General features: G+C 57.4%; 1 protein-coding gene across 1 annotated transcript; it reads right to left on the bottom strand.

Annotated features, from left to right (window-relative positions):
- Positions 1 to 11,728: 11,728 nt before the first annotated feature.
- TMIGD2 (transmembrane and immunoglobulin domain containing 2) lies at positions 11,729 to 18,698 on the bottom strand (the record flags this gene model as incomplete). Its single annotated transcript, XM_084614903.1, has 5 exons — positions 11,729 to 11,949; positions 13,443 to 13,538; positions 14,070 to 14,108; positions 16,010 to 16,387; positions 18,656 to 18,698. 5 exons carry the CDS (start codon positions 18,696 to 18,698, stop codon positions 11,729 to 11,731), a joined length of 777 nt encoding a protein of 258 aa, XP_084471029.1.
- Between the last annotated feature and the right edge of the window lie 790 nt (positions 18,699 to 19,488).

Consider the following 19,488-nt stretch of genomic DNA (forward strand, 5'->3'; position numbering starts at 1 on the left):
GTGAGGCACGCTGAGGTCAACTGATTTGCCCAAGGTCGTGTGGCTGAGCAGGGAACAGAACCCAGGAGTCCTGATTCTCCATCCAGCTGCTCTAAATAGCTCTTCCCCGCACGAGGGTGGGTACAGAACCTCATCTCCCACTGGGATTTGGGGTCAGCGGTGTCTGGCTTGGCTGGATGAGTGATGGTGATGAGCTAGACCGTGAAAGCCAAGCAGCAGCGCAGGGGCTGGCTCAGAGGCTCCCACATCTGGAGCTCATGCACTCGATCGCTAGCTAGTTCACACCAGCCCGCGGCGCTGGGACTGGACGCTGTCGCCTTCCCAGCTGGAAACACGGGCCTCCCCCTCTGAGCGCAAGGAGAAGCTCCCTTTGCTCCTAACAGTCGTAGTAGGGCCCTTATCTGTGCCGTGGTCACTAGGGGTGAAAGAAATATTTGCCCAAAGCTTGGAATCAGAAGAGCAGCTGCCAGGCTCAGCCAAGCCGGGCACAGGATGATTAGCTGGAGGCTGACAGCTGGCACGGGGAGGGGGGCGGGGGGCTGGGGAGCAAGACCTGGAATGCAGCAGCCAGGGGCAGATCCCCATCAGTGCCAATCCCCAGCAGTTCATTAGCTGGATGCATGTGGGGGTGGCAATCTCATTTGTAACCTGCTTGGGGTGGGGAAGAGTCCCCTTTCTCCACACCCCCCCCAACACCCCCTCCTGTGCCCGGCGCCGTCCCACGCACCAGCGGCCGGGGAAGCCGGTTGTGCCCTGATCGGTAACAAAGAGATGCAGCCCCTTTGCAGAGGAGAAATTACAGGAGCTTTTTCCATAGCACAAAGGGATTCTCCATCTCTCCCCCGGGGATTAAAGCCACTAACGAGCAGCTGGTCTAATCAACGTTGTCAGGGAAGGAGCCAGCGCAGCAGAATGAAAAACTACCCAGATCCTGCTATTGAATCTCCTTTCTGTGGTGCTGGGGCAGGGGGCCGACAGGTGCTGGAGACTGACTCGGGAGGGGGTGGGGGGGATATGCCCAGAGGCCCCTTCCCCCCACTTGGGACTGGTATAGATTCTGCTCCTGCAAGGCTTCTGGGGAAGGGGGTCATGGGGAGTGGAGGGGATTCTGGGACCATTGTAACCGGGGCAGCTGTTGGATCGCTAGGTCCTGTTCTGTCCCCTCCCAATGCTGGACCCCCCACCCCCACCCCAGCTGCCAGGCTCTGTGCACGCTGCCGGCCCCTTCTCCCCAGTGCTGGTTGCCGAGCTGGGGGCCTGCCTGGCTAAGATGCTTGATCTTGCTGGGGGCAAGTTGACTCCATCCACTCCAATGGAGTTTCTGCTCCCCCTCCGGGCATAACGGGAGTGAGTGGAGTGAGCCCTGCCATCCTCCTGGATCTGCGCTCAGGGAGCAGTGGACAGCCTGGGAAAGGCCCAGCGGGAGTGAGGAGGCAGCTTTGCCCCCTGCTCTGGTTTATGGTTCAGGGCCCCGCTCTGCCTACATCCAGAGCCCCTCGAGGTCTGCGGGAGCCTTTCTGTGGGCAACACATCAGATCATGGGCAAGGTGGGCAGTGGTCACTCCTCTCTCTGCACTGCCCACGTCCAGCCCCGGGAGACAGGACTCCTGGGTTCCATTCCCTGCCATAGTTTGGACTAGTGGCCTGTGCAGGGAACTAGCAGCCTGGACTCCAGGGTTCTGGTCCCACCGCTGAGAGGGTGTATGGGCTAGATCAACCTCTGGATTGTGACCCATAATTGGGCCACCAGAATGTGTCAAAGGGTCACTGGGCTCGGCTCCCTGCTTAGGGGTTGTGACCTGGTTCACAGGGGTGCAGTGCTGCTCAGGTTTGGCCCAGTTGCCCTCCATCTGAGAGGGGTCTGGCCAGGACTGAAGCCGGGAGGGTGCTGTTGGTATCATATTCTGTAGGTAACGTACCCTGCAGCCAGGTTCCACCCTGTCCTGCCCACAATGTACCCATCCCCCAGAGCCAGGCAACTCCCACTCTGTCATACCCCTCATCCTGGACCCCAGATTTTCTTCCATTGCATCCCCAGGACCCCAAATCCCCCCATCCCCTTCACTTTCTCCCCTATCAGCTGTGTGTTTTTGGGGAGCTATCAGCTCGCTGCCTCTCCCATCGACCCCTCTGCCCCCATATCCTTCCCCTAGCTCCCGCACTGCATACACACATTCCTCTGCCCCCCAATTCTTTCCCCAGTCCCCCCAAACCCCTAAATCCTTCCTCGCTACACCCCCAAGCCCCTGATCTCCCCACTTCGCCTCCAAGCCCCCAGATCCCCTGACCCCTTACCCTCTGCCCCCATAGGCCATGTGAGGGGGGCTGTATGTTTTGGGGGATTGTCTTGGTCACCCAGGTGCTGAGGTGGGTTCCCCAGCTGCTCACAATCTTAGCTCCAAGCAGCTCCCTCTGGATCCCTGTGGGGGAGGCATCAGGTCAAGGGATGTCTTGGGGGGTCTCTGGGTTTCCCCCCCAGACCATCTGTGTTTAAAAATGAGTCCTGAGCCCCGAAAGGTTGCAAACCCAGAGCAAGAGGGGTGGAAGTCAGGACTCCTGGGTTCCATTTGCAGCTCCGCGGCGCCAGCCAAATCACTCTGGCCTAAAGCGGCCACTGATTTGGGGTGCTTGAGTGTGGCTGCCTGGCCTGCGGACGCCTGGGGCTCTGGTCTCCAGAGGTGCCGAACTCCCCCACGCTGTGGCAAAGGCGGGTCAGGCCCAGTGGATCACACCGAGCTTGGGCCTGTGGCTCTTTGCTGGAACCGCTCGAGGGCAAGAACCCTGACCTGGGCACCACCCTGGGAAATACGCCGGCTGGAACAGCCCCGCGCTGGGCCCCGTGGCTGCAGGGGGCCTCCCCCATCAGCGCTGCTCTGAAGGAGACAACCCGGCGACAGGCTTGGCAGCAGGGCGGGGGGGGCGCTCTGTCCCCGGGGCGTGACCCGGCGTGTCAGGAACGCCGGTTATCAGCCTGGCAGAGCGGCGTGATAAGGGCACAGACCCGCCGGCTGCATTGTCTCGCCTGTCTGCAGCTGGGCCACTCATTCACCCGCCGCCTCCCCCCAGCTACGTGTGGCACAAGCCTGTAATGAAGTTTCCCAATTAATTACTGCCATTAGGAATCCAATTAGTGTCTCAGAACCGCTGGCAGGCAGGGGGAGAGCCGGGGGAGGGGGGGGCTTGGCAGAATGCAGAAAACCGGCGTGGAATTGTTGCCATTGCTCATCCCCTGCCTGCACCCCGGCTCGTGGCCTGCCCAGGGCGGCAGGGGCCAGGCCTGGATACTGCTCTGCCCACTCTGGGGCAGCACCTAGAGGAGAAGGGGGCTGGGGGGGGAACCTTATCTGTGTGGCTCATGTGGGTCAGATCACATTGCACAGGCATGTCTGCCTGTGCGAGGCTGCGGCCGCATGCCCCGTGCTCACCTGGCACGCAGCGTCTGCAATCAGGGCCATGCCCGGCTGCGGCCTCGCCTGGCACCCCTCTCAGCAGATCTACAGCGTTCGATCACGCCCGACAGCCAGACAAAGGTACCCGCCCGGCTCGCACCCGCAGGGCTGGGCACCCCCCGTGTGCCTACACTGTACTCAATCACAGTGAGCACTGCAGCACACAAGAGTCAGTCGCACCTAGAATCAAATCCGTGTGCACCCATAACATCCATTCACACCTGGACTCACACCCATGTATGCGCATAACATTCATTCGCAGCCAAAATCACACCTGCATGTGGGCAACACATCAGGCCCTGGGCAAGGTGGGCAGGAGATATACATACACTAGCCATGCCAGGTAGAATCACACCCCTGGGGACACACTAAACTTGTTCACACCCAGGATCACACCCGTGGGTAGGTTATCCAGTTAATCCCACCTAGATCACACCCTTGTGCCTACGCTGCACTTGTTCTCAGCCAGAGTCGCTGGAATGTCCAATCACACTCATTCACACCTAGAATCACACCCATGTACACGTGCACGCCTATAAGCACGCCCAGGTGCATACAGTAGCGGCTCTAATCCTCTGTGTGTGTGTGCGTGTGTCCTGGCCGGCCTCCCCACCACCCCGTAGCAGCCACGCCCTCCAGGCCCCCACATGCTTCCACCCAACAACCCCCCCCTGCACCCCAAAACCTCCTCACCAGCCATGGCGGCAGCTGCTCTGTGTCCCCGCTCCCGCCCTGTGCCATTAGCAGGTGCAGCGCCCAGCCCGCATTGATCAGCGCGGTTTGAAAAATGAGCCACAAAGCGCTCTGCTAATCAAGATTAATCAGGCCAGTGGGCTCCCGCTGTCTGGCCCAGGGCTGGGCATGCAGCACGTCGCAGGGGGCAGCGCCAGGGAGCCCCCCCCACCTCACACGCAGGCGGGCGAGTCAGTGTTACAGGCTTTCCTTGAAAATTCATCGTCACCAGGGCCCCGTGGGAACCTGGCAGGGCCAGAGCCTGCCCTCACGTGGCCTGTGCCGTCCCTGCCAGATCCATGGGGGGCACAAGGGTGAGTCCCAGAGCACGAGCTGCCCAAAGCCTCTCGCAGCCACAACACACACACACACACACACTGTGTCATACGCACACACACTGCGTCATACGCACACTCCTACCTACGGACGCCCACACAGCGCACCCACTCCTGAGCACCTGTACACACACGCACACTGAGTCATACGCACACTCCTACCTACGGACGCCCACACAGCACACCCACTCCTGAGCACCTGTACACACACACACACGCACACACACACGCACACACATGCACACGCACACACACGCACACACATACACACACACACACTGCGTCATACGCACACTCCTACCTACAGACGCCCACACAGCACACCCACTCCTGAGCACCTGTACACACACACACATGCACACACACTGCATCATACGCACACTCCTACCTACGGACGCCCACACAGCATACCCACTCCTGAGCACCTGTACGCACACACACATGCACACACACGCACGCACACACGCACCCGCACACACACGCACTGTGTCATACGCACACTCCTACCTACAGACGCCCACACAGCACACCCACTCCTGAGCACCTGTACACACACACACACGCGCACACACATGCACACACGCACACTGCGTCATACACACACTCCTACCTACGGACGCCCACACAGCACACCCACTCCTGAGCACCTGTACACACACACACACGCACACACACACACTGCGTCATATGCACACTCCTACCTACGGACGCCCACACAGCGCACCCACTCCTGAGCACCTGTACACACACGCACACGCACACACACACACACACAAACTGCTGAACACACATGCACCGACCCAAGCACACCTTTACACACACACACACACACACACACACACTTTTGCATAAACACAGAAACACAGCTCTCCCCACGCATGCACAGGGGCACACCTGAACGCAGGCATATACACGTTTTTGTGTGTGCACACCCCTCACACACACACACACACACACGCCTGTATTGGTGAGAGGAGGAGCAGACGCCAGGTGGGGGGCAAGGGGGAGAAGTGAAATAGAGAATCCAGCACAAGTTCCTTTGTTAGTTGGGGGGGACATACAGGGGTGCATGACATATGGGGGGGTGTATGGCATACAGGGGTGCATGACATATGGGGGTGTGTGTATGGCATACAGGGGTGCATGTGCGATCACAGGGACTGGGGGGGGCTGTGCCTTGGGGGGAGCCAATGAGTAACTCAGCCAAACCACCGGGAGGCTGGTCCGAGCCCTGCTGCGCTGCAGCCTGGGCCCCAGTGAGCCATGGCTGCTGCTGGGGCCATTTGGCCGTGTTGGTGACAATGCTGCTTGTGCTCTAATGGGCAAGGCCAGGAGCACAGACGGCCGCAGCTGATCGCCGTGGCCAGCAGCTCAGGCCCTCCCTGTGCTCGTCAAGGCCGGCACCAGACAGAGGATCTCAGGGGCAGGCTCAGCATGGCATTACCCAGAATGCTCTGCCCGCGGGGCTGGGGTTGGAGCTCTGGGGGCAGACTGGGAGGCTGCTGGGGGCTCACTGTGGTTAGTGACAAGCTGCTCTCTGGAGCCCCTTTCACCAAGGGCTCGCCAGCCTCCTGACTGCTCAAGGTAGGGGCCCTGCAGTAAAATGGGGAAACTGAGGCACGGAGCGGGGCATTGGCTTGCCCACGGTCACACTCTACAGAGACTGGACTAGAACCCAGCCGTCCTGAATCGCAGTCCCCTGCTCTAAGTGCTAACAGCACACCCTCCCCGAATAAGTGATTCTAGGATGCTCCCCCCCAGGGCTGCGGAAGAGACATGGAGCCCTGCAGCCCCCAGCCCCAAGATCCTTCTCCCCATCTCCCCCTTCTACCAGCAGCTCATGGAGCTGGGGGGCTTGCGAGGCACTGAGGGGTGCAGGGGTGACTGGGCCAGGCTGGGACTGACATGGCTGGGCTGACAGCATCACGGGGATCACGCCCTCGTCCCTGGAGAAGGGGAAGAAAGAAAGACCAGAGAGGAGAGAGGGAGAAGAGAAGAAGGAGAAAGAGCGAGAGCCAGGGACTGAGCAAAGCCTGGCCCAGCAGGGAATCTCACACCCCAGCTGCCACCCAGGCTAAGAGGCGATGCTGGCGCTGGTCTGTGGACTCAGAGCGCCCTCCCCGGGCAAAGCCAGGCACTGCACCATCAGCACCCTGGTTAGTCTCTAGGGTGCCACAAGTGCTCCTTTTCTTTTCACCCATGTGATGTAGCTGCTAGGCTCTGCAGCCAGAGACCCGTCAGGGCAGGGGCAAAGGGCACCGAACTCCAGCCAGGGCCCGTTCCTGGGCCGCTCGTCTTAGCTATCGGCGTCTGTGCCAACGCCGGACGGGGCAGGGGATCCCCCAGGGACGGGCTACAGAGAGCAACCAGAGTGATTGAGGAGAGAATCAGGCCCCGTATCACCCCCCTCTGTGACCCAGTTACACTCTGAGGACGCTGTTGGCCACCCGGCCACCTGGGCTGAGGCCCTGGGGATGCTGCTAGCCACCTGGCCTCCTGGGCTGAGGCCCTGGAGATGCTGCTGGCCACCTGGGCTGAGGCCCTGGGGATGCTCCTAGCCACCCAGCCACCTGGGCTGAGGCCCTGGGGACACTGCTAGCCACCTGGGCTGAAGCCTTGGGGATGCTGCTGGCACTGCTAGCCACCCAGCCACCTGGGGCAAGGCCCTGGGGATGCTGCTAGCCACCCGGACACTTGGGGTGAGGCCCTGGGGATGCTGCTGGCCACCCGGCCACCTGGGCTGAGGATGGCATAGGATAGAGCCTGGAGATGGCAGGACGGGGGAGCAGGGATCGCCAGGCCCCGGTGCCGCGCAGTCGTGAGCTGGAATACGTGGTCCACCCCAGCCTCGTCTGCACTGGGCATGTAGCCAGGAGTGCCAATCCCCCATGTTGCAGACGTGATTCCCACGGCCCGGATGCAGTCTGCCCCCCGAGGAGCTCCTGCAGGGCCCCTGGGCTGTCGGGGACCCATGGCACATTGACAGCGCGGGGGCAGCGTGAAAGCAATGGACCATGACGGTTCAGAGCTCAAGGGCTGAGGTGCTCATGCCATCGTTGGCTCTCGCCTTGCATGCTGTTACACCTCGATTGCAGCCATGTGCCCCAGGATCCTGCCCCTGGTGCGGGGCTTAGGCCCCTGGTGCGGGGCTTAGGCCCCCGCTGGCCAAATGAAAACAAAGGGGGGCCTCAGTCTCGTTACCTTCTCTCGCAGCACAAAGAGAAGCCTCATGGACACCTCCTCTGGTCCAGCCAAGCTGTGCTTCCTGATGCAGGCCCAGAGAGAGCCCCCCAGATCATGGGACTGCCCCGGTGTATGTTACTGCTGGGCTTGATTGGATCCAAGTGGTGGTGGGGGGGGCCCTGCCAGGAATCCAGGAACCATGTTAGCCAGACATTCCTGGGCTTTCCATACAGCTAAGAATCAGCCGTTGCTGGACTGATGGCCCACGGCTCTGTTCTAGGTAAGAATCCCTCGCAGAAGAAACCTCAGTATTGCAGCCAGCCACTGGAGAGAGAGAGAGAGAGACTCTTCCCCCTGGCCCCCCTGTCTCCAAGTTTAGCTGCCCGCATAGATTTTAAGACCAGAAGGAACCATGCTGATCATCGAGTCGGACCTTCTATATGACGTGGCCTTTAAATTTCATCCCACGACTCCTGCATCAGGAGGGCAAATGGGGCAGTGCCCCTTATAAAGCCTGCACATGTTTTATTTTAATGTGGTTTTGTGTGTTTGAGCTTTACAAATATTAAGTCTGGTCTTCCCTTATCTTGTTGGAGGACTCCTGGGAAGAGCTGGAGATATGTATTCAAGGCTTTCTCTGCCTGTCATTGAACAGATGGGACAGTGATTCGAACTCAGAGAGCTTTCCACCCAGCTATTCGTTAGGCATCTGCGTTAAATACGTAAACAAAAATCAAACAAAACCCAAATACTTTTGATCAGGCTGGAAAAAACATCACTTCTTCTCTCATTTAGTCAACTTTCACTTCCCTGGTATCTATGATACTCTCCGCCTCCTTTTTCTATAGAGAGGCTTCCAGGAAACTAGGAAGGAAAAAATTCAATACCTGATGTAAGCAAGAAACGGGGAAAATTGCTCTTTAAATAAACCTGGCAGGTAGAGCTGGGCAAAATTTTTTATTTACCGCAACATTTCACTTCCACATGAAATTTTCTTCAGCTTTTTGGTTTGCTGAAAAATTATGAAAAATGTTGTCATCATTTTGATCCGATTTCCCCCCCCCAAAATTACCAGTGAATTGAAAAATCCATTAGTCACCCAGCTCAACTTTCAGGTCCTCTTTATACATCAGAAGAGGCAGAAAAAAGCGTTAAACCCAATCCCTGCCTTCTAAAACTATCCACAGCTTTGCTTGTTTGATCAACACACCTGCTTTTCTTTTAACAATACAGACGTCAGACGCACACTCGAAAAGGCCATCAAAGCCGGCCTGCATCTGAACAAGTGGGCAGAGAGTTCAAGACGTGACAAATTCCAAAGGACAGTGTTGCATTCGGACAACTTTGCTTTACTGTCCATTTTACAGAATCCATTGAGAAGAAAAAAACCATAAATAATACAGACAATAATTATAACAGTAATAAAAAACATTGCATTTACAAAAGCATCTTTCATCCAAGGATCTCAAAGTGCTTTAGAAAAGTGGGTAGGAATTATATCCACATCACAAAGAGGGAAACTGAGGCACAAACAGGGACGGTGATGTCTCCGATTTCACAGTGAGTTAGTGGCAGAGCCAGGATTCCGAGCCAAGGCCTCTGCTCTACCCCTAGACAAGGTTGCCTTGCAACATGCTTATTACATACAGTGTGTGACAGATATTGCAACTGAATGCACAATCTTTGGAGACCATATTGTGTTACAAGGTATGAACAGCGTACGTGCCACTTGTGGGCCAGGGCATGTCATTAGGGTTGCCAGGCCTCCAGGATTGTCCTGGAGTCTCCAGGAAGTAATGATTAATCTTTAATTAAAGATGATGTCACATGACAAAACCTCCAGGAATAGGTCCAACCAAATTTAGCAACCTATGGCTGCCATTGCCAGGGCCGGTGTCCAGGAAGGCAAAGCGGTGGGGGATGATTAAGGTGAATCACTTAGATTAGGGTGACCAAATGTACTGATTTTATAGGGACAGTCCCTATTTTGGAGGCTTTTTCTTATATAGGCAACTGTTACCTCCCACCCCCATCCCGATTTTTTACACTTGCCATCTGGTCACCCTAACTTTGATTATAAACACCTCCAGAGTCTACTTAACACCACCCCCCAACTCCAGGCTGGAATAGACTGATTCAAACTGGTTTTTTCAGACCTAAACAAACAAAGAAAGGTCTTTTGGTATTAGGAAGCTAGGTTTAAACTTCCTCAGGGCATCTTTCTGAGCCAGCCAGAGGATGGGAGCGTCTGGCCCCAACCCTTCCGGAAAGACCTTGGCCTCCCAGGGCCCCGTAAGACTGATGGGTGACGACAACTTGTCTTTCTAGGTTTACTCTGTAATGGTTTTGCCTTAAGAACGAAGGTGCTTGTTCAGAGCTGGCTGGTAACTTATAACTGCTGGCCACCCTCTTTATAGCCCTCAGGCAGAAAGCAAAGCCCAAGCACTGGCCTGCAGGCTGACCAACTTGCTCGGATATCACAGTGTACGGCCGGGAGCCGTGCAGCCTGAAAACCCCAGTCAGGCGGGGGAGAGACGCAGGTCCCCGCCCGAAAGAGGCACCACTAAGAGCCGCAAACCTTAAGTAGGTGCCCTTGAGGGAGCACCGAAGGGGAATAAAGTTACCCCAAAACTGCAACGCCGTTTACGCATGAACAGTCTGGAGAAGAGTTTGCGACATTTCCTCGCTGTTTTCTTCATCGGTCGCCATGGACAAGTCATCTGGCAGCCCGTCCGCCGAGACATTGTAATCCCGGCCAGCCCGGTGGGCATCCCAGCTAGTCCCCGACTTGAGAGGGCTCCCCTACCAAGCCACAGGGCTGAATGAGAAGCAGCACACGTGCCATCCGTCAGCCCAGCTGGGCAACGCTAGCAGGTGGCTGTTGAATCATGACTGGTGTGGAGAAAGGAAATCAGGAAGTGTTATTTACTCCTTCTCAGAACACAACTAGGGGTCACCAAATGAAATTAATAGGCAGCAGGCTTAACACAAACAAAAGGAAGTATTTCTTCACACAACGCACAGCTGCCCTGGGGAACTCCTTGCCAGAGGATGTTGTGAAGGCCAAGACTATAACACGGTTCAAAAAAGAACTAGATAAGTTCATGGAGGATAGGTCCATCAGTGGCTATTAGCCAGGATGGGCAGGGATGGTGTTCCTAGCCTCTGTTTGCCAGGAGCTGGGAACAGGTGACAGGGGATGGATCACTTGATGATTCCCTGTTCTGTTCATTCTCTCTGGGGCACCTGGCACTGGCCACTGTAGGCAGACAGGACACTGGGCTAGATGGATCCTTGGTCTGACCAAGCTGCCTCTGGGCAGCTCCCTAGCACAGCACCTCCAGGCACCGCTGAAGAGACCTGCCCCTCGCGTCTGGCTCCTCACTTGCTAAAGGGCACAAACAGACACGGTCCTGGCCCTGTTCAGCTCACTGGGAACGTTGCCACTGACTGCCATAGAGGCAGGATTGCGCCCCAGTGCACAGATTTCCTCCTGGCCAGAAGGGTTTTTCCTCCCTTTCAGGGTAACTCCCATTGAATGGCCCGGAGGTCATGGGGGGAAAGGCCCTGTGCTCCCTTGATGGAGGAGCGGTAGGATTGTAAGACTCCAAGGCCCAGAGCTGCCTAAGGTATTTAGGTGCCTAACTCCCATTGAAACCAAGTGAGGGGGAGGTTAAGCACCTGAATGTCGTTGAGAAGAGGATTCAGATTCAACGCTGTCCCCATCCTGGCCTCTCTCCCCGCTCTGCACTTGCCTCTCCCCCCTGGCCACAGCAAACAAACCAAACACTCTCCTCTGCGATTCCTCCCTCTGGGCACCCAGTCTCCCCACTTTGGTCTCTCTGATCATAAGCACAGCAGGGCAGGGACCCTCTTCGTGCTGTGCTCTGTGCAGCCCCGAGCGCATGGGCGGCACTTAACTCCAGTGAAAGGCAGCCCCAAGGTCCATTTGGAGAGGGGCAGGGTTAGAACCTTAGAAGCAGAGTGGGCAGGGCTCTGACTGGGGGCATCCGAGCGCTGCACGGATCTTCATGGCCTTTCCGTTGTCCTCTGCTTGAAGAAGGAGGCCTTTTTGAAAGCTTTCATGGGGCCAGGGCTCCGTTCTGCAACTGGAGGCCTCCAGTTGTGCCCCCGTTTCTGGAACTCCTGGATGTAGAGGCTGCTCTGCTTTGTCTCGCTACTGGCTTGGGCACCGTCTTTCTTTTCCTCTTGCTTTTTGCGGAACAGAACATTCACATAGATTGCCTGCCCTGGATTTCAAACAGAGGTTATGCCGGAAAGCGTTAATGGCTGCCGTCAAGCAGACCTGGTCAAAGCCGCTGAGTGTGCCAAGCATACTTCTTTCAGCCTAAAAGGAAGGAGCAAGTAAACCCTTTTGTGGTGTGAGATCATGGGAGACAACAGAAGCCACCGCCCAAGGCAATCGACCATCTGGCAACACCTGTGCAGAGTTAAGCCGTGTTGTCTGAGAGGTTTCCCTTGGACTGCTTGCAAACGCATGGGTGAGGGGATTGCTTGGCAAGCTATGTATGTGAGAGAGGCAGAAAACCAGCAGATATCAAGAGAAGTCATTGTGAGCAAGGTGCTGAAAGGGTGAGAGAGAGCTCCGTGGGAAGGACTTGTTGGAAAAGCAGGGTTGGTATTTATGAGCAAGCAAGCTGCCTGTTGTTGTTTGTTCCTACTGTGTTCAGGGAAACAGGACTTTGTGGACATTGTTTGTAAATAAACAGGCTTGCCCCAGAGAAATACCTGACTCATATCATCAATCTCCTCTGATTGGAAAACACCCAGCCAGGGCCCACTCAGGCAAAAGGGGCAAAACACACAGGAGAAATGATCTTCTATTACCCCCAGCTTTTCCTCCTGGAGGAGCTTCAGAGTTATTTCCAAATGCGGTACCCAAGAATTGCATTCTCCTGCCCCCTGGAGTGCAACCCATTCTGGGGCAGGACATGGCGGCTGTTTAACAGCCACACAGCAACCCTATGATGGCCGCTTAGGACAGGAAATGAGAAAGGGCCCTGTGTGTGGATGAGACAGAGCAGGGGGCTCAAGAAGCAGAAAGGAATCCGTCCAAGATACCCAGGGCTAACGGCTTCCACTGTTGGGAAATACCCGCTGCAGCCTTTAATAACCAGGAGCGGTCAGGAGGGGTGTCATCTCTAGCCGCTCTGCGCCCACTGGCCTCCCACTGGGATTCTGCCTGGTGGAAGAGGAGCATCCCCTCAGCCATCAGCACCACGCTGGAAGTCTGCCGTCCCAGTGCAGACCCCAGCTCGCCCCTGCTTGGTTTGCACCAGCTGAGCACCTCAGAGACGTGGGAACGCAGGAAGCTTGTATCGCAGTGGATAGGGGATAGGGGCCAGGGCAGGAGCTTCCCAGCGGGTGGTTCTGAAACTCCCCTGCCGTGCCTGGGGATAAGGGGCGATTTTAACCACACAGCTTCTTGTGTGTAGACACAGCTTCTTTAACAGTCCCTGCCGTCTGCAGCCGCTGGAGGGCAGCATTGCTCAGCCAGCCCCTGGCAGCATAGGAAGAACAGCTGGGATCTCTGCCCAGGTGACTCCCACAGGCAGGGGGTCGCTCACTGAGGTGGCCCATGGGGCCACAGATCCCTGGGGGATGCTCGCCACACCTCCCCCAGGCCCAGGGTCTCTCAGACAGCTAGCCACTGCTGAGGGCAGGGTCCCTGCTCCATCCCTGGGGACATGAGCTGCAGCGGGAGTCCCCCGGGGGCTCTTACCTGGATCTCTGCGTTTGTAGCAGCAGATCACGGCCAGCAGTAGCAGCAGTGTGGTGACGGCCAGCGCTCCAGCCAGGCCCAGCCACAGCACGAGGTCTGAAACAGCCGGACAGAGCCATCAGCCCCTCCGGGGGCCCCACCCTGTCCCGTCCCGTCCCCAGCACCCCCCTCCTGGAGCCCCGTCCGAGGGGAAGTGCTGGCCTGGCCTCATGCTGCCACTCGCCCCGCAGGCCCGGGCAGTGACTCCTTCTGCGGCCCGGGCAGTGACTCCTTCTGCTCCAGGCTCCTTGCTGGGGCATCACCTCCATAGCTCGCTGCCGTGGGACATGCCTGGCACTGGGCCAGGCGTGGGCAGTGGGGGCTAGGCAGGGGCCTCCCGGCTTTGGAGGCCAAAGTGATGTTCCAGAATCAATTTCAAGAGCTCATTAGCCGCAGTAAGGGCCTGGCCCAGGCGCTCTGACCCGGGGTCCAAGTGTAGCAAAGAGCGATCGGGAGGCCACAGGAGAGGTTTGGGTGGGTGTGACCCGGGTCTCCTGGAGGGGCAAAGTGGGGGAGGTCTGGATGGGCGTGACTCCGGGGTCCCCTGGGCCCACGCGGGTGTAATCCTGCAGGTTTAATGCCTCTCACCTCTGCTGTGATTCCTCAGCCAACCTCCTCCGTCTGCTGCTGTCGAGAGAAATAAACATCTGTCACTTCACAACTTCCCCAGCCCCCTTGCTCTGCATCCTGGGGGAAGGGGGCTGCCTTGGCCAGGGCTTACTGCGCTCCGGAAGACGGCCCTATTTCATTCACGATCCTGTGGCAATCACGGCTCCCGCCATGTGAGGCCCCCCCCCGCCCCCCCACACCACGCCACCACCATTTGGATTTGAAGTCGCTTTCTTTGCCCGGTGCACCATTTCGCAGACCTTTCGAGTGTGCCATTAGCATGGCACAAACACGCGACACCTGTGAAGGGTGAAAGGCTACGGCGACCGGACTCCAGCTGTGTTACAACTTTCAGTCTTCCAAATTTTATAGTGTGAGGGCTGGGTGTCAAAGAAATTCGCAGGCATCCCATAAGACTTGAGTGTTTCTATCATTCCAGCAATTTTTTCTTAAACAAGTAGGTCTACTCCGGCTTCTCCAAATGACCGCTATTAATAAAGGCCCATGATTACTTTGCCATGATTTTCCACGTCTTGGCCGCAACTCGGCCTCAATTATTTGAAGACCATCCCGCCTTACTCCTGAACCATGCCCTGGGCTGCTAGATGCCACGGTGATGGGCACGTGAGTTAGATTAGCCACACTGGCTTCAGATGGAAACGCAGTGCAACATCAGCTCTTTCCGTGGCAACGATGGGATGCGCGAGGGAAATTCATCACAACCCGTGACGGGCAGGGTTGAGGCCAATCCCCTTGCTGGAGCTGGCTGGAGCGTGGGGCACAGACACTATGGCCTGGCTTCCCCTCCCGCCCCCCAAGGGATGCTGAGAGGGCTGGACAGCTGGGGACCCGGCGAGCCAGCTGCAGGGAGCTCGTTGGGGACCACCCAGCAATTAGCACACAGGCCATCTGTGTTCCTCACTCATTGGCCAGAGGGTGCCCGGCTGGGGAATTGTGTTTGCAGGGCTCCAGCCAGCCCTGAACTGGGAGCCACTCCCAGCATGGGCCCAATGCCTATTTGCTCAGGGACCCCTGGCTGGGAAACGGGGGTGGAGAGCGAACCCTGTGAAATCTAACGCGTCTAGAGGAGATGAACCTGGATGCCGCAGGAGACAGAGACCTCAGACTAGGGGCGAAACCTGAACACAGCAGCGAGAGTACCCGAGGGGCAGGGGCGAGGGGGCAGAACACAGGGTGGGCAGGGCACACAAGGGGAAGAGTGCATGGGACACCAGGCATCCCAGGGTACCGGGTTGGGGCACAGAAGATGCAGAGGGCATAAAGTGAGGTGTGGGGTGCTCAGAGGGTGGGGGTATTGGGTGCAATGGGGGGTGCTCGGGTGGTGGCCCTATGAGGCCTGCAGGAGACACGGTCTGCAGTGTGCATAGAGCCACAAGGCAGAGAAGCAGGTGCGCAGCTCCCGGGGAGGAGGCTGGCAGGAGACAGGGTGCAGAGCCCACGGGGGCAGAGGGGCCCACAGGGGGCAGGGGAAGAGAGAGGCAACCGAGGGGGCTGCAGGATGCAGGGCCCCGGGCGGCTCGCGCTGTGGTTTCGGCAGCTTGCACCGTGGGTGGCACATGTGAACGGAAATGCAGCCCTGATGGGAAGTGAGAAACTCAACGTCTGACCAGGGAGGGGGATGGAGAGACCCCCACCTAGCACCACGCTGTGGGGTTCAGCCAGGGGGAGGGGAGGGGCTCTCCCAGTAAGTGGGGCTGTAGAGAACAGCTCCCCCTTCTCCTAGGGACCGGGCAGTGCTCTCAGACGCTGTCCCATCCACCTGGAGCCAGTTCACCCCTCCTCACCCTCACCTAGGGGCTGATCCTGTTTGGTGCTGATCTCTGGAGCAGGCCCACTGGCCCCACTGGGAGTGAGTTGCAGGTGCCCCCCCTGCCCTGGCAGCGCCCCTGCCCCCCTACCTGAGGTATTCAGCATCGTCCCGTTGCCCTCGGCCTGCAGATACACCGGGATCTCCACGGTGGCTACGCACATGTACTGCCCCACGTCATCTTTACTGATGTTGCCCATCCTCAGGGTGAACTTAGGGGGGTGCCAGGTGAAGCCGAGGCGGGCGTCATCACAACCCTCCATGCCCTTGCAGCAGTTGGAGACGCTGGTGTTGTCCAGCACGACCTGGCAGAGAGCCCTCAGGACGCCCTCCCTCCTCCACTCCACACGGAGCCTCTCCCAGTGCTGGGCAGCGTGGATCTGGCAGGACAGCTCCACCGAGCCCCCCAGGGGGGCCAGGATCTGGGCAGGATCTTGCCTCACTTGCAGGGTCCCTGCTTCCTTCCTGGCTGAGGGGAGGAAAAGACAGGAGATAGAAACTCCACCAAGAGCAACCGCACAGAGGCGCTTCCACCATGGATCTCAAAGCACCTCCCAAAGATGGGTTTTACCACCTGTGCTTCACAGATAGGGAACCCAGTTCTGAGATCCCAACTGCGGCCTTGGGGACCCCACCAGAACAGCTTTTGAGACTGAACCCCAAACCAGCCATCCTGGGTCACAGATCCCAGGTCCCCTTCCTTGTCAGAACATCCTTCCCCTGAAGAACTGGCACCAGTGGTTTGAAGGCTCGATCCTGTCTCCGCAGCTCAAACCCTCTCCTGTGTTTCTCTCGCCCAGAAGCAGAGCGGGGATGACTTTCGGGCTCGGCTTGGCGCGTTACGTTAGCCCTCGGCAGGCATCGCTCAGGGCAGAATCCAGCCCCGGATTGGCGGCTTAGCCCAGAGTTAGGGTTACTTAGAAATGAATTTGTTGAGAGGGGAGGGTTAAATTATATTAAACCCAAAGCCCTCAAAAAGGGGACCAGAGGTTTTGCAAAACCCCTAAATCCCCCGGGTGCTCCTGCCCTTGCTGGCGAGGCTGAGAAAAGCCCCAATCCTGCAAAGACGGTGTTCACACCCTACTTTTCATTCAGTGTTTGTGCTGCGCCAGGCACAGTGGGGTACGGGCTCCAAGGATACACATTGTAATGATTCTAATTAACTTTCTGTATGACAGCAGCCCCACTGAACTCCCTGGGACTATTCGAATACATAGTCCCTGGATGACTGACCAGGGCCAGAGCGTGCCCAGTGCGTGGCCCCAATTCTGTGATTGACGGCACTTGGGCATTGATTCCAGCTGGGTGCTGCTTGGGCACCACAGCCCACCTGCCCGCTGTCATTCACAGGATCGGGGCCACCATGGGCCAAGAGTGCAATTTTTATGGCACACTGTAGATCTCATGGGTTGGGAGGGGGCAAAGAAGCGGCCGGGGAAAATATTGGAAACGCTTTTCCCCCCAAATCGAGGACAAAAGGGCAGACATGTTCTCGAATTGCCAAATAGAAGTGTCAGAAACTCCCCCAAATTTTTGGAAGGTGCCAAAATGTCCAAAATTCCCCAGCAGTTTCATGTGGAAACCCAGGAAGGCGAACGCTCCTCGACCCTGGGTCCATTCTGCCTAGCTCGTGAGCTCTTTGGGACAGGAACTGTCTAATCCCCTGCGTTTGTTCACCCCCAGCACAGTGGGCCCCCATCTTGGCTGGCCCCTAGGCCCTGCCGTAATAGACATAATTAGTAATAACGTGCTGGCTGCACTGAAGGATTGGAATATGCAGGGGAGAATATGCAGGCCGTATTGGGCGGCCCAGAGCATTCACCAGCCCGATGGAAGTTTAGTCCTATAGGTTTTGCATGAGTCCCAGAATAAATCAGGGGGTGTCTTTTAGAGCACCCCCAAATTACCCAGCTTGAGTTAACAGAGGGAGGGAAGGGACAAGACCCGCTCCCTCTTCCGGAGGGGAGGGGGGTTCACTCCGCCAGCTGGAGAGTCCTGAGGGCGATGGATTGTAGCCGAGCAGAGTAGCAGGAACAAAGGAGGTGCTGGGACAAAGGTTGCTATGCAGGCCGGGGCGGGGCGGGAGATAGGTGTGCAGTAAATTATCCCCAGGGAGAAGCCGAGACAAAACAGCTGCTGCTTCTGGGGACGGAAAGGAGGGAGGCTGCCGGAGCAGAGCCCCCCCACATCCCGGCCTCCCGCATTGTCCGATGGAGCGTTGGGGGGAGTGGGGAGTACATGCCCCTCTCCCTTGCCTATCTCCCGGCCTTCCCTTCGCCCGGCAGCCGTAAAGTAGGTGTTGAGAGAGGATTGGGGAGTGAGCAGTGTCTGGTGTGATAGGGCCCCTGGTTGTATGAGGCTAGAGAGCCCAGGGCGGGCAGTACCCAGACCTGGTTCGAGAGCGCCTAGGTGGTACCACTGCCCGACGGGTAGCAAGCGAAGCTGTGATGAATCCCTGACTCTGGGAAGGTGCGTATCTCCCATGGCCTCTCCCCAGCACAGAGGGCTTCCCGCCTCCTGCTTCCCTGGAGCCTGGCCTGGAGCTGGCTGGGGCATCCCCGAACCCCGCCTGGCAGGCAGGGCTGGAGCTGTCCTGGCCCTGCAGAGCGCGTGGGGATTTGGGATCCAGCGGGCTGGGTGGATTGGAAATCTCTGAACAGCAGGCCCTGCGTGCGCACCCAAATCACGCAAAGCTGAGCCCTAAATGCCAGGGACTTTGATAGCACCGGGCACTCACCTGCTAAAACCAACAGGAGGAGACACCCCCCCAGCCTCTGCATTGCAGCTTGTGGGGCTGGCTCTGCTCAGCTGGCTCTCTGGCTGTCTCCAGCACCAGCTGCTAAGTCTCTGGCTGACCCTCCGGCTGAGATCTAGACAGCGCGTTTTCTAACCTCCCTCCCCACCTCTGTGCCGTGCAGAGACGGAGCTTCCTGCCACAGGCTACGCCAGCACCAGCATGACCTACTCAGCGGGGGAGCAAAGAGTCAGGGCATCTCCAGCCAGGCCCCTGATCTCCAGTAATGAAGCCTGGAGCTCAGGGCACTTTAATGGGTTAAGGTGGATATAATCCCCATTTTACAGATAGGGGAACTGAGGCACAGAGAAGCAACCAACTCAAGGTCACCCAGTGACTCAGCCGCAGAGCCAAGAACAGAGTCCTGGCATCCTGACTCCCAGCTCAGTGCTCTGACCATAAGACCAGCCATACTGGGTCAGACCAATGGTCCATCCAGCCCAGTATCCTGTCTTCTGACAATGGACAATGCCAGATGCTTCAGAGGCAATGAAGAGAACAGGACAATTTATCAAGTGATCCATCTTCTGTCAGCCAGAGGTTTAGGGACACCCAGAGCATGGGGTTGCATCACTGACCATCTCCGCTAGTAGCCATTGATGGACCTGTCCTCCATGAATTTATCTAATTCATTTTTGAACCCAGTTACAGTTTTGGCCTCCACAACATCCCCTGGCAAGGAGTTCCACAGGTTGATTGCACATTGGGTGAAGAAGCACTTCCTTCTGTTTGTTGTAAACCTGCTGCCTATTGATTTCATTGGATGACCCCTGGTT

Source organism: Lepidochelys olivacea, assembly GCF_965140295.1.
Source record: "Lepidochelys olivacea isolate rLepOli2 genome assembly, chromosome: 25".
NCBI lineage: Eukaryota > Metazoa > Chordata > Testudines > Cheloniidae > Lepidochelys > Lepidochelys olivacea.